Source organism: Pezoporus flaviventris, unplaced genomic scaffold, assembly GCF_033815535.1.
Source record: "Pezoporus flaviventris isolate CSIRO_AGI_PZ_B2104156 unplaced genomic scaffold, CSIRO_AGI_Pfla_v1 ptg000002l, whole genome shotgun sequence".
Taxonomy (NCBI): Eukaryota; Metazoa; Chordata; class Aves; order Psittaciformes; family Psittacidae; genus Pezoporus; species Pezoporus flaviventris.
Window position 1 is genome coordinate 18,209,171 of NW_026892550.1, and position 13,637 is coordinate 18,222,807.

The 13,637-nt window shown below is 48.6% G+C and overlaps 1 protein-coding gene and 1 long non-coding RNA gene across 9 annotated transcripts in view; one reads left to right on the forward strand and one right to left on the reverse strand.

Annotated features, from left to right (window-relative positions):
* Positions 1–3,797, reverse strand: part of LOC133278201 (uncharacterized) — a 33,258-nt gene extending 29,461 nt beyond the window's left edge. The window contains exon 1 of the long non-coding RNA XR_009746471.1: positions 3,711–3,797. This is a non-coding gene — a long non-coding RNA (uncharacterized LOC133278201). The remainder of the gene's footprint in view (positions 1–3,710) is intronic.
* A 3,832-nt stretch (positions 3,798–7,629) lies between these two features.
* Positions 7,630–13,637, forward strand: part of PCDH7 (protocadherin 7) — a 296,359-nt gene continuing 290,351 nt past the window's right edge. For all 8 annotated transcript variants that reach the window (XM_061470666.1, XM_061470677.1, XM_061470700.1 and 5 more), the window contains exon 1: positions 7,630–10,862. In XM_061470666.1, the coding sequence (XP_061326650.1) occupies positions 7,671–10,862 (3,192 nt within the window). In that variant the 5' untranslated portion in view covers positions 7,630–7,670. The remainder of the gene's footprint in view (positions 10,863–13,637) is intronic.

Here is a 13,637-nt window from a genome sequence, read left to right on the forward strand (position 1 = left end):
ATGTTTTTGTATGACACTTGTTTCAACCAGAGAGCAATGATTATTTTTGCTGAGGTTCGCAAGTTAAGTAGGTGAGTATATATGTAGACTTAAAAGGATTATTAAGTCTATTTGGCTATTTTTAGGTATAGTCAATAACATATATTGGCATTAACTTACAGAAGGGACTAGAGCACCACAGAATTCAGTTATCCATAACAGACTTTGAATTTTAATACCAAAGATTCCTCCTCTGAACTCAGCAGAGTTGCCATCTTGCTTGGGTATTTTCTTTTCTACTGAACAGGCAGCTGACACCATAGATTCACGAAGATATGCCACATCTTTTATGCTATCCTGAATTATATTAATAATAAATTAAAGCTGCACAGGATGTACTAGGAATATCAGACAAAAGATTTTATGATCTGGTGATTCTCATTTAAAAATAAAAGAAAGTCTTAACTCACAGCAAAGATGGAACTGAAAAATATTAGAAGATTGAGAAGTCATCAAAAGTGTGTAGAGACAAAATGATTTTACAAAGTCTGTTTACTAAGTTCTGTATATAAAGGGTAACTGGCAGAAATAAGTGGGAGCAGGAGCTTGAGAAGTATCTTAATATATCTATAACAGCTTAGTATATTTTATACTGCTATCCATCAAATTTCATGATATAAGACTTTCATTTGTATATGTGGTTGTCTGGAACACAAACTTCTTTTACACTGTCTACAGAATGAGCTACTTTGACTTTCCAGCAGTCCACCAAATGAAGCAGGAATGATTGCCACTTATTCAAAGACAAATATTAAGGTGAATCTGGAATACGTTAAAAAAGCCTACAGAAGTGCAAAACTGTGGTCTGACTAACTTAATCTAGGAAAACCCATTTGTTAGCACCTTGCTGGGTGACTGAGCAGGTCGTTGCACTTCCTTTTATCTCATAGTGATGATTTACAAAGCACTTTGAGACCTTCGGTATGTTCTTTAATGATACCAACCTTGGAACTGTTGTAACAAGAAAATCCTACATTACTTCCAAAAGTAACTGTGTTGTTCTCTGCTAGTGGATTCATATACATGTCAGCCATGCCCACTTAATATTTTCAGCAACAATGAACACATTTTTTTTCCTTTGTCAGTGCTACCTGGCTCTCATACATTTCATTTAAATTAAATTCAATTTTAATTATCTCCCCTGAATGTCTCATTGTGTTTCTTCAAGTAGAAGATACACTAATGATTCATAATTTCCCTTGATTTTTGATGGGAATTCATCCAAACTCACCTTAAATGCTTTTTTCTCCGCTATATTTTGCATTCAGAGCAACTGAACAATACTTCAATTAAAAAAACAACAAACCAACCTATAAAATAATTGGGCTGGATGCAGCACTCATTTATATCCCTGCAAATCCAGGAAATCCAGTAGCTGCATATGAAGCATAAATCTAACCAAAATCTCCCTTCCCTCATGAGAATTCATATGCTTTATGAAGACCTTCCATTATTTTTTTTTCTGATTTTAAACATAATCTATGTGTCATTTCTGCATGGTTAGGCTTTTGTCAACATCTTGCGGGGAAATAACACCAAACAAACAAGTCCAAAAATGCTGTCTGCTAAAGATCTTTCGTAACAGCTTCTACAGAATAATGTCAAAAAAAAAAAAAAAGAAAAAAAAGAAAAAGAAAACTTAATCACTGTGAACTGGGGAATTGTAAGGAATATATATATATACACTGCAAGAATCACAACCACTTTAGCTTTAGCTAAATATTACTTTTCATCATTTTCCATAAATGTGAGAACTCAGAAATGCTGATGGAATCATGCCAATGCACGAACTTTTTATTTTGAACAGACCTCAAATATTACTTTAAGAATGAGCAATTATATTCATGCGAGATTTAACCACTGTCATCCAACACAGATTATATTTGCTCTGTCAGTAACTTTTATGGTGTATTATCTAGTTCAGAATTCTGACAGAGTGAAAGAAGATCTAAAGTAACTGGCTCCATGCTTAGCTAGTATTCAGTTAAATAAGCAGAGACGTAGTTATTATCTTCTTAGAAGTAAATCTGTGGTTTCCTTTTTTAAACTCTTAAGTTTTAAAGTCCCCCAGAAAGGCTGCTGCTCAACGAATTATTTGTTCACTTCTGCCTGTTACATGGTACTAGACGGGGAGCAGATTAGCAGCACTGTGAAAGACACCGAGCAAGTGTCAGCACTCCCTGTAATTCAGCCGACCTCCCAGTATATTCACTGCAGCGAACCGTGGGAGCTCTGGAGCTGCCGGAGGGAGGCTGTGGTCGCGATCTGAGGTGAAGAGAGCACAATAGGATCACACCAGAACAGCACGTCGCTTTAGAAAGAGGAAAGGTCAGCGTGGGCTTAGTGCTGTTGTGGTGTCATTTCATCTGTTTGTCCCTTGGTGGAGTTCTTGAGTTAGTTTCTTCCTTCCGCCAAATGGATTTAACCGCTTTGTGTGAGGTTTTTGTCCTTGTTTTTACCCTGCTTTCGAATTTGCTGTCATCTTTACTGTATTTAACCTTTCCCTCGTATTATTATGAATATGTTACTCTCAAGCCGATCTTTTTTTTTTTTTTCCTTTGGAGGCTTTTCCCTAATTTGTGTGAGCGTGTGTGCGTGCAAATAATATGCAATATATATGTGTTACGGTAATGAGCGATATAGATGTGCAAATAATCTGTCTCTCTTTAACCCGAGATGGATTCCCACTGCAGATCCCAGAAGTAATTTTCCAGTGAGAGCCACCGACATTCCTAAACTGCAAAAAAAAAAGCCCAAATTGTCGTGGGCTGAAAGCGCCAACTGCGGACATGAGTCGAGACACCAGCAGCACAAACGGGACTCCGCCAAGAAATGCATATGAACGAGCCATTAATTGCATCTGCATATTTTAGCCATAACCCCTCTGTCTTTCCAGCCAACAGCTACAACAAAAACAAAGCCTCGCTACAGACCATCGAAGAGAGCTGCGGGGGAATGCAGAGGAGCTGGGAAAGCTCCCAGGCTGCTTTAGGATTTCCCCACGTACAGAAGGCTGTGAATGTCAGCAAGTCGGATTCCTTCCCACACGCAAGATGCCTCCTCGGTGGCCTTATCAGATGTTCCCTTTAAGGACACGAGCTCTTATTTCAATTCCGTATGTCTCTCGCATCTCTAGCTATTTTATTTATTACAGTCGATTACACTTGTGATGCCGTTTCCCACTTGATCTCACCAGTTCAGGAGGACAAACACCGTGTCGTGTCTGAGCAGCTGGGAGCCGGGAGGGGGACGGGGGGGGACTGGGACAACAGAGGGAGGGGAGGAGGACACGGAGGGGGGGGTGGGGCATTTACACTGCGCAACAGATTTGATCGAGAGGGATAGACCTCCCCTGCCTGAAACAGCTGGATTGTTCCTATCGACACCCAGACAGCTGTGCGCGCACTGGCTGCGGGCCGAGAGTTGGGGGCTGGTAGTGTCATTCCTTCTGTCCCTGCACGAACGAGCGGGATGCGGGACACACACACATACGCCCCAGCCAGCACAGCCCTATCCCCCTCCGGCAGCCAGGACACGTGGAGCGGGAGCAGCGCTGCTATCCACCATGCAGCGCACGTCGGGCCCATTTCCCACGCCGGCCGCCTGCCCTGGGGGAGGAAAAGTAGGAGGAGGAAGGGGGAATGGTAGGAAAAGGAAGGGGGGGCCTTTACCTCTGCTCCGAAAGAGGAACCAATCCACTCTGAAGGACGCAGCACTCCCGAGCAGGAAAGACATTGCACATTCAGGGAGATGTTGTATGTGAAAGACACTGAAAAAAAGAAAGAAAGGGAGGGGCGGATGAGGGGCCCAGACCGTATGTGAAGGACACTGTGTGCGTAAGATAGGCCAGCGAGGATAAGAAGGGAAGGGGGGAGCGAATGCACATGGCAAGAGAAAGAAATCACTCATTCGCTTGAAAGAGGCTCTCGCAAGGCAGACCGTAGGAGAAGTAGACATGGGAGACAACGGGGAAGGAGACGTAGACAAGAGACCAGATGTCCGTGCCGTGCAACGGCCCGGAATCCGATTAAAGTTTATGGCGGGGAGCTTTAAAAACGTTTTCATCCCTCCCCTCCCCTGGCGAATACAGGAAGTTTCCTGGCTGCTCTTAAAAGCACAAAAGGGAACAGCGGGAGCTTCGGTTGCAATTGTATTGCTAGTGCAGAGAGCCAGTGTAATGCAGTATGCTGGTATTCCTATGATATGTCTAGATCTTACACTGTGGACAAAATTTCCTCCTCTCGGAGCTCCGGAACAGCGAGGGGAATTTTGATAAATTCAAGTTGCTTGGCAAATATAATAGGGATTTAGTACTAATCCTACTTAACCCGCTGCGAAGACGCTGAGCTCCCAAGCCCCCCTCCTCCGTCCGGGACTGCGGCGGTGAACACTGAGCCTGCGCCGAGCCGTGCTTTCTCGCTGATGCTGCAGATACAAAGCTGAGTGTCTCCAGCGTCGGAGGGGGCGGGTTTTCGTGTTCTGGCGGGGAGGGAAAGCGATCGGTGCCGGTGCCAGGGCCGGAGCCGCCCACGGAGAAACAGTTCTGCTCTCCGGAGCGGGGAGCAGGAGCGGTCGAGCACCATCCCCCTAATCTCCCTCCCATCGCCGACTTCCTGCGGCGGGACTCTGCCCCTCTGTGCCTCTGGACTCCCCAGGGGAAGAGGTGGCAACCTTCCCTCCCTCTCACATTCACTCGCCGCCCCAGATGACAAAGACACACTGTGGCCGTTGCTTTGAATCTCCTCGGCATATCCGGCCTCTTTTCTCTCAAATATGTCACCACGATGAAAGAGAGGCGTTTCACTACAGTCGTCTGCATGCATCTTTATTCAAAATATCCATGTAAAAAGAGGAATGAACACACAGAACCAGCAACAACTTCTTTTCCCACATGTGTTCACAGGAGGAGAGCAGCTGGATTCCTGCCTCCCCCTTGCTGTACATACACACACGCACACGCCGGTTCTGTTCCCACTGGTCGTCCATGCTCGCCCGGGTCCTCCCTCTCCCGCCATCCCCGCGGAGGCCAGCCCCGCAGAGCCCCTCTCTTTTCCCCCCGGGATCCGGGTGGAGAGAGCAGGTACGGGAGTCAGGCATCACCCAGGGCTCAGGGGCACACGCACACAAAAGCCATAGGCGCTTAAATGACACAAAGTCAAAAGAAGAGAACTAGGGACGCTAAGATAAAGTTGAGCAGAGAGCTTTAACATTAATTTCCCACTTATCCGAGTAGGTGACGCTAAGTTTTGGCAATCATCTAAGCAGCAAGTCTCGGCTCAGAAATAAATGTTACTTTTTACATGTGTTTATTCTACTAACCCTTTCGCCCCCGTCCTGATCATCTTCGCGTTTTTTTGTTGGTTGTTTTTTTTTTCTGATTTTTTTTTCTAGGAAAGCACGTGAAAAGGCACATTCAAATCATGGTAACAGGAAAAACACGAACACAAAGATTAAAAGGCTCAAACAACACTGGGAAACAGGAAGAAATTCTAAGATCTAAGGCAGCCCCCCTTCCTCCCTGGAGTTTTATGCAGTTACAGTGACTGCAGCTCTTTCACAAAAAGCACCGACACGTCAGAGGAAGGTGGGAATCTGCGAAACGAGTTTTCTTACCAGCGTGATTCCGCAAAATGCAGAGCCCCGAACGTGCATCAGCTCTGCTTAAGAGAAAGACGAATAAATCTTTCCTTTAAAAAAAATGTTGCTCTATTCACAGTCTACAGCGGAGGTGGGGAGGGAAAGTCTAGGAGCGAATCACTACAGATCGCGGGTTTGAGGAGGCAACAGCAGCAACACTCGGGCGTGTAATGAGGATCGGGTTTAGGAACTGAACTGGTGGTGTGTGATGAGCAGCTATCCCACTTGCAGCACTAGCAGCGACAAAGACAGAGGGTAAGATTGGGCTTTCTGGAGTGCAGCGCTTGACTCGTCCTCCTCTCTCCTCCTCCTTCTCCTCCCTCCCTCACTCCCTCTCTCTCTCTCTTTGCTCTCCCTCTTTCTGCCTCTCTTTCTGTGTGTATGTAGTGCAGGCGGTTCTGCTGCTGCAGCAGCAGGGAAGAGCTGCTGAGAGAAGCTTCAGCAGCTCCCACCACTTCGGGCAAACTTGCTGGTTTACTGCTGCTTTCCTTTTTTTTTTTTTTTTTCCCTTCCGAGTGGGAAGCTTCTCAGTTGCCATTCAACATTTTAAAGCACAAGCCGCTCTGCTGTGAAAGCGCCTGATCCACACTTCTCTGAGGCACAGGAAGGAATACACATTGCAGATTTCACCCACCGTGGCGGTGCAGATCATAGGAAACAACTGACTGATACAATTTTATTTGCAAATAGAACTCTGGGGTTTGTTGGTTTCTCTTTTTTTTTTTTTTTTTTTTTTTTTAACCGCGCCGCGGCTGTCTCCTCCTCCCCTTGGCCATTCTGCTTCTATGGATGTAATTCAGAATCTGTGTTAATTCACGCGGGGGATCCAGTTACATCGTGTTCCGCTCCGGGTATATTTACGAGAGACAAGTAATCGCCTTTGGACACATAGTTTTGTTGCTAACCTTTGAACTGAAAGGATCAAGTTCAGATCTGGTTACCTGCATTGGGACGGGAAGGAAGAGGAGAGAGAGAGGGGGAGAGAGAGACTGCAATCTCATTTGTGAGTCGCTCTCAGTGCTGCAGATCCAGATTGCTATAACACATGCAGTGCAAATGCAGGTAAGGCACACACACAAACTGCGGATGCTAAAGCAAACTTGGGACTGTTGTGTGTGTATATATATATCTACAGCCTTGCAAATTCTGGGCAAACGGCTTCTGCAGTTTCTGTATCGTTGCTTTGTGACTAATGACCTTGCGCAGAGTTGTTAAAAAAAAATCCGCTCCGGAGAAAGAGCTGAACATTTAACATTTTAGGCGATCTCTGAAGATGGATTTGGGTGCTTTTCTGCCAACCAAAGGGGATATTCTGTGGACTGCTGTGTAATACACGGTTTTCTTCTCTGCAGCTACCGACATTATTGTTTTTTTTTCTTTCTATTTTTTATTTTATTTCATTTTTTAAGAACTCACCATTGCTAAGAGGATTTGGAGTTTTCCCGGACACAAGCCCATTGAATAAAGCGAATCACATTTTTTTCTTTATTTTTCCCGTGTGTGCAGAGCAGGGGAAGAATAAAGCTAATGCCTTGGTCGTAAACGGCTGAGAGAGAGAAAAAAGAGAGAGAGCGTGTGAAATGTAGTTAACTCTAGTGTCGAAGAAGACGACCAGGGGGCTTCGAATCGCATAGTGCTTCTCCAGCTTTTATTGCAAACCTTGCAAAACGATTACAGTAAAATCAGAGAGGAGGAGGAGAAGGGGAGGAGGAGGAAAATCCCATCCTGTCTACGGAGATGAATCTTTAAAAAGCAAAATACACTGTCCCGTGAACTGTAAGTATATCGCAACTGGAAGGCAGGGAAAGCAGGAGAGGAGCCAGCAGCAGGGTTTTGACTACCTATTGCACCAGCCACGAGACACTAAGTTTCCAGGTACAGAAGGTTTTTATAATTGATAGCCCGGACACTCAGCCGCTCTGTTGGCTCATCAGGGGAGTTATTTGGGGGGGGGGGAGGGCAGGTGGGAGTGAGGGGGGGGGGGGGCGAGGAAGATGAGGAAGATGCGGACTCTTTTTGGCTTTGTGCATTGCTGCTGCTGCTGCTTCTTGCTCCTCCTGCCTCCGCCACTCTGGGTCAGCCTGGCATCGGCCAAGCAGCTCCTGAGGTACCGGCTGCCCGAGGAGGGACCCGCCGACATCCGCATCGGCAACGTGGCTTCCGACCTGGGAATCGTGACGGGCTCCGGCGAGGTGACATTCAGCCTGGAATCTGGCTCCGACTATCTCAAGATCGACAACATGACCGGGGAGCTGAGCACCACGGAGCGGCGCATCGACCGCGAGAAGTTGCCGCAGTGCCAGATGATCTTCGACGAGAACGAGTGCTTCCTGGACTTCGAGGTGTCAGTCATCGGCCCCTCGCAGAGCTGGGTGGACCTCTTCGAGGGCCGGGTCATCATCTTGGACATCAATGACAACACCCCCACCTTCCCTTCCCCTGTTCTCACGCTTACCGTGGAGGAGAACCGGCCCGTGGGGACCCTCTACCTGCTCCCCACCGCCACCGACAGGGACTTCGGCCGCAACGGCATTGAGCGATACGAGCTGCTGCAGGAGCCCGGCGGGGACGGCGGCCGCCGGGGCGGCGGAGGGGGGGGTGGCGGGGGGGGCTCTGCCTCGGCGGGCTCTGAGAGCGCCCTCTACCCCGGCGGCAGCAAGCGGCGGCAGGAGACGGAAGCGGCGGCCCGCAGCAGCGTCTTCGAGCTGCAGGTGGCCGACACCCTGGACGGGGAGAAGCAGCCGCAGCTGATCGTCAAGGGGCCACTGGACCGGGAGCAGCGGGACTCCTACGAGCTCAGCCTCCGCGTGCGGGACGGCGGCGACCCGGCACGGTCCTCGCAGGCTATCCTGAGGGTGCTGATCACTGACGTGAACGACAACAGCCCCCGCTTCGAGAAGAGCGTCTATGAGGCAGACCTGGCAGAGAACAGCAGCCCCGGAACACCCATCCTGCAGCTGCGAGCCACTGACCTGGACGTAGGGGTGAATGGGCAGATCGAGTACGTCTTCGGGGCCGCCACCGAGTCCGTCAGGCGCCTACTGCGCCTGGATGAGACCTCGGGCTGGCTCAGCGTCTTGCACCGCATCGACCGAGAGGAGGTAAACCAACTTCGCTTCACTGTCATGGCCCGAGACCGGGGCCAGCCCCCCAAGACAGACAAGGCCACGGTTGTGCTGAACATCCGTGATGAGAATGACAATGTGCCCACCATTGACATCCGGAAAATTGGGCGCATCCCACTCCGGGACGGGGTAGCTAGTGTGGCCGAGGATGTGTTGGTGGATACCCCCATTGCCCTGGTGCAGGTGTCAGACCGGGACCAAGGTGAAAATGGTGTGGTGACCTGCACTGTGGTGGGTGATGTGCCCTTCCAGCTCAAGCCAGCCAGCGAGGGCGAAGGGGAGCCTCAGAACAAGCGCAAGTATTTCCTCCACACCTCGGCCCCTCTGGACTATGAAGCTGTCCGCGACTACAATGTGGTGATCGTGGCGGTGGACTCTGGCAGCCCCAGCCTGTCCAGCAACAACTCCTTGCTGGTGCGGGTAGGGGACACTAATGACAACCCTCCCGTGTTCAGTCAGGCCGTGCTGGAGGTCTCCTTCCCAGAAAACAACTTGCCTGGTGAGAGGGTGGCCACAGTGGTAGCCACAGATGCAGACAGTGGCAGGAACGCTGAGATCACCTACTCCCTGGAGGCCTCGCCCCTTTCCTCAGACGCACCAGGTGGCATCTTCATCATTGACCCTGACTCTGGGGATGTGTCAGTGCAGGCAGTACTGGACCGTGAGCAACGCGATACCTACGAGTTTCAGGTGACAGCCCGGGACAAGGGGGTGCCATCGCTGCAAGGCTCCACCACAGTGGTGGTGCGGGTGGCGGATCGCAATGACAATGAGCCACGCTTCATGCAGGATGTGTTCACTTTCTATGTGAAGGAGAATCTGCAGCCCAACAGCCCTGTGGGCATGGTAACTGTGATGGACTTTGACAAGGGCCGCAATGCTGAGCTCAGCCTCTCCATCCATCCTGGTGACCGTGACCATGACCAGGCAGCCAGCATTTTCTCCATTGAGAATGACACTGGAACCATTTTCTCCACTGTCTCATTTGATCGTGAGCAGCAAACCAGCTACACTTTTAAGGTGAAGGCTGTGGATGGAGGTGAGCCGCCACGCTCTGCCACTGCCACCGTGTCCCTCTTTGTGATGGACGAGAATGACAATGCACCTACAGTTACCTTCCCCAGCAACAGCTCTTACACCGTGCTGCCACCCTCCAGCAACATGCGTACTGTGGTGGCCACTGTGGTTGCCACAGATGCTGACACTGGTCTCAATGCTGACCTCAACTACAGCATCATTGGGGGCAATCCCTTCAAACTCTTTGAGATCGACCCGGCCAGTGGTGTGGTATCACTGGTGGGCAAGCTGTCCCCCAAGCACTATGGCCTGCATCGCCTTGTAGTGCAGGTAAATGACAGTGGGCAGCCTCCCCAGTCCACCACCACCCTGCTCCATGTCTTTGTCAACGAGAGCCTATCCAATGCCACTGTGGTGGAGAGCCAAGTGGCCCGCAGCCTCCACACACCCCTGGCCCAGGACATTGCTGGTGACCCTAGCTATGAGTTGAGCAAGCAGCGGCTTAGCATAGTCATAGGTGTGGTGGCTGGCATCATGACCGTCATCCTCCTCATCCTGGTGGTTGTCATGGCCCGATACTGCCGCTCCAAGGGCAAACATGGCTACGAGGCTGGCAAGAAAGACCATGAGGATTTCTTCACTCCGCAGCAGCATGACAAGGCCAAGAAGCCCAAGAAGGACAAGAAAGGCAAGAAGGGGAAGCAGCCCCTCTATAGCAGCATCGTCACTGTCGAGGCTTCCAAGCCCAATGGGCAGCGCTACGACAGTGTCAATGAGAAGCTGTCAGACAGCCCCGGTATGGGGCGGTACCGCTCGGTCAATGGCGGCCCAGGCAGCCCAGACCTGGCCAGGCACTACAAGTCGAGCTCACCGCTGCCCACCGTCCAGCTGCACCCGCAGTCCCCCACCGCCGGCAAAAAGCACCAGGCCGTGCAGGACCTCCCCCCGGCCAACACCTTTGTGGGCGCCGGCGACAACATCTCCATCGGGTCGGACCACTGCTCCGAGTACAGCTGCCAGGCCAGCAGCAAATACAGCAAGCAGGTAAGAGCGCTGAACCCTGCGGTCCGCGCACCCCGAGCCGCGCGCACACGCACAAGCACACGTACATACTCATACACACGCTCCTCGTGGGGGAGCGGTGATGCCCGCGTCCCCCGTGGCACAAGCAGTCACGACAGTCAGGTCCAGTGACCCATTCAGCCTCGTATCCCCGCGCCAGACCCCAGCAGGCAGTCAAGTGCCCGGACAGCAAAGCAAGGAGAGTCAGGGATATTTATTAGTACATTTTTTACATTTCCCTCCACTTTTCGGCCACCAACCAGCCCGTCCGTGCAACCGCACCGACGGGGGCGCCTGCGGGACCATGGTTGCCCCCCCTCAGCAGGCGCAGCGGCAGCCATCCGCGGGGGGAGGAAAGGGAGAGGTGGACCTCGGATTCGGTCCTCATTCCGGACAGCGAGGTGTAGGGCAAACCGAGATGCCTTCGTCAGCTAATCCCGGTGGCTGGGGGGGGGGGGGAGGGGGGGTCAGGAAGCCCCCCACCAGCAGCAGCCGCGGTCGCGTCCTCCTCCCCTGTCCCACTGGCAGCTTCCTTTTCCCCCGCAGTCGTGCCTCCCCGGCCTTAGAGACGGAGATCTCCGAATGAGGAGGAAAGTTTCGCCTCCGTAGCCAGGTGTTCGGGGGAAAAGGGGTCGCTGCCTGTCTGCCGCTTCCTAAAGCTGTGGGCGAGAGTGGATTAGCATCCGCCGTACTGAAGCGATAATGGCTGTAATTACCAGGTCTTTCATTAGGACCAAAATGCTTAAATAATCTAAAAAGCTGCCTAATTTACACTACATAGACTGCACTCATTGCAGCATTTGCTCTGAATACACATAAATGTTAGTGAGCTTACAGTCGCACCCCAGTATGTTTTAATTGCCTTTTTTTTGTGTCGTGTCGCCCCCCCCCCCCCCCCCCCCCCAATATAACACGAAATTCATTCATTCATTCTGAGGAGCCCCAATTTGTCAGCCCAGCTGCTGCAGAGCTCTGTCTCTAGAGCGTGATTGCTGTGAGTCCCCTCAGAGCGAGGTGTGTCTTCAGGAGTAGCACAAGGAACTGGTTCTAATCTCGGCCTTGTTGGAGGAGGTGGCTTCAATAAAGTTCCGGTAACCTTAAACTGGTGACGGCAGGGACTCCTTTACAGTCCCTGAAATAAAACAGGGGATAACATAGAGAAGAACCAAGCTCCTAATTGAAAGCATCTGTTTCGTTTATTTTATAAGACACATATGTAGCCTGAACAGAGGTCACTTTTCCTTGGGGAGTACTCTTTGAGTGACAGTAAAATGAAATACATAACACCTAGTGAGTTCCCTTACATTTTTCCAAGTAAGATAATATTCCTAATGTTTCATCAGCTAAAGTGCATATTACACAAGAGTCTAGAGATAAATGTATGCTGATTCATGTAAACGCACAGACAAGTCTGGGACAGGAAAATCTGACTAGTTTGATGAAAATGCTTTCTTTTGATCTTATTCACATGCAAATATGGTACACTTTTTTCATATATAACTTAGAAGTTTTACAGTGTCTTGCCAGTATTTGCATTCTGCTAAGAAATACTTAAAATACTGCAAAAGAAAAGGACTTGTGTGAGCCAGTCTTCCAGATCACAGAAGTGTGATGTACTATCTGCCAGTATTTTTGTGTATGTTGTTTTACAAGCGATACAGATTTATAGAAAGTTTGACACAGTATTTTCTGGGTGATAGATTCCATTAACTCTCTCCTGGAGAGTACATTACAATTTTAGTTTGAAAATAGTCTGGTTAACTTACAGAGCACTAAGAAAATTCCTAAGCTTGTATATGCTAAGGCTTATTAAGCACATAGTAGATTATGCTGGTTTAGTGAACAGTCGAATAACAAAGTAGCAGTAGATCATAGGCTAATCAGATACTACTTTTTTCTTGCTGCTGCAATCGATCTGAACATATGAATTATAAATTGTCAAAGTGTAATTTATTTTTAGTATAAAAGAATGACTTGCATGCTAAGTGTAGGAATGGTAAAGGATTACACTACACAAATGACTATTCTGTTTAATAAAAATAGTATTTAAGATTATATTACAGAAATATGTTTTGAATTACTCAACTTTTTTCAAGGATATATTTTTATATACCTTAGGAGACTTCTTAGTAGAAGAAAATGGCTTTATTACACTTTTACTTGCAACAATCAAACTGAAGGAAGTACCTGCAGAAAACTGATGCTACCACTTTCCTGTGTGTATTTGCCAGTTTGTTTCTGGGTGACATTTATATCATTTTGTTCATGCTTTTGCATAATAGTGGGGACATTAAGACTTATTTGCATAAATAATATGGAGACTTTTCACAACTCAAACATTGATAGTACTCAGTTTATTAGGCAAAACACATGAAGGTTTTTAACACTAAACCCACATGGATCTCCTGTTCAGTACACTGCTTAGACAGAAATGTGAAGCAGTTGCAGATAAAGGGTTCTAATGTGGTGTGTATCAGGTTGTTTCAGAGTTCAGCTGTACATGTGAAATAGAACCAGTGGCATACTGATGTTACCATGATAAGGAGACTGGCTGAAATCTCTAAGGCTGCCTTTATTTACTCATTGGCATTCCCTTTAAGGACACATTAGAAGGTGTATAAAGTTTTAGAACAAATACTTCAGCACAGCAGAACGTACCTGCTCTTAAGTTACTGGAGATGAGAGCAATACTAGATTTCCATTAGTGTAATTAGAATTGGTAATTGATACTTTTGTATATCTACAATGTAGCAGTCG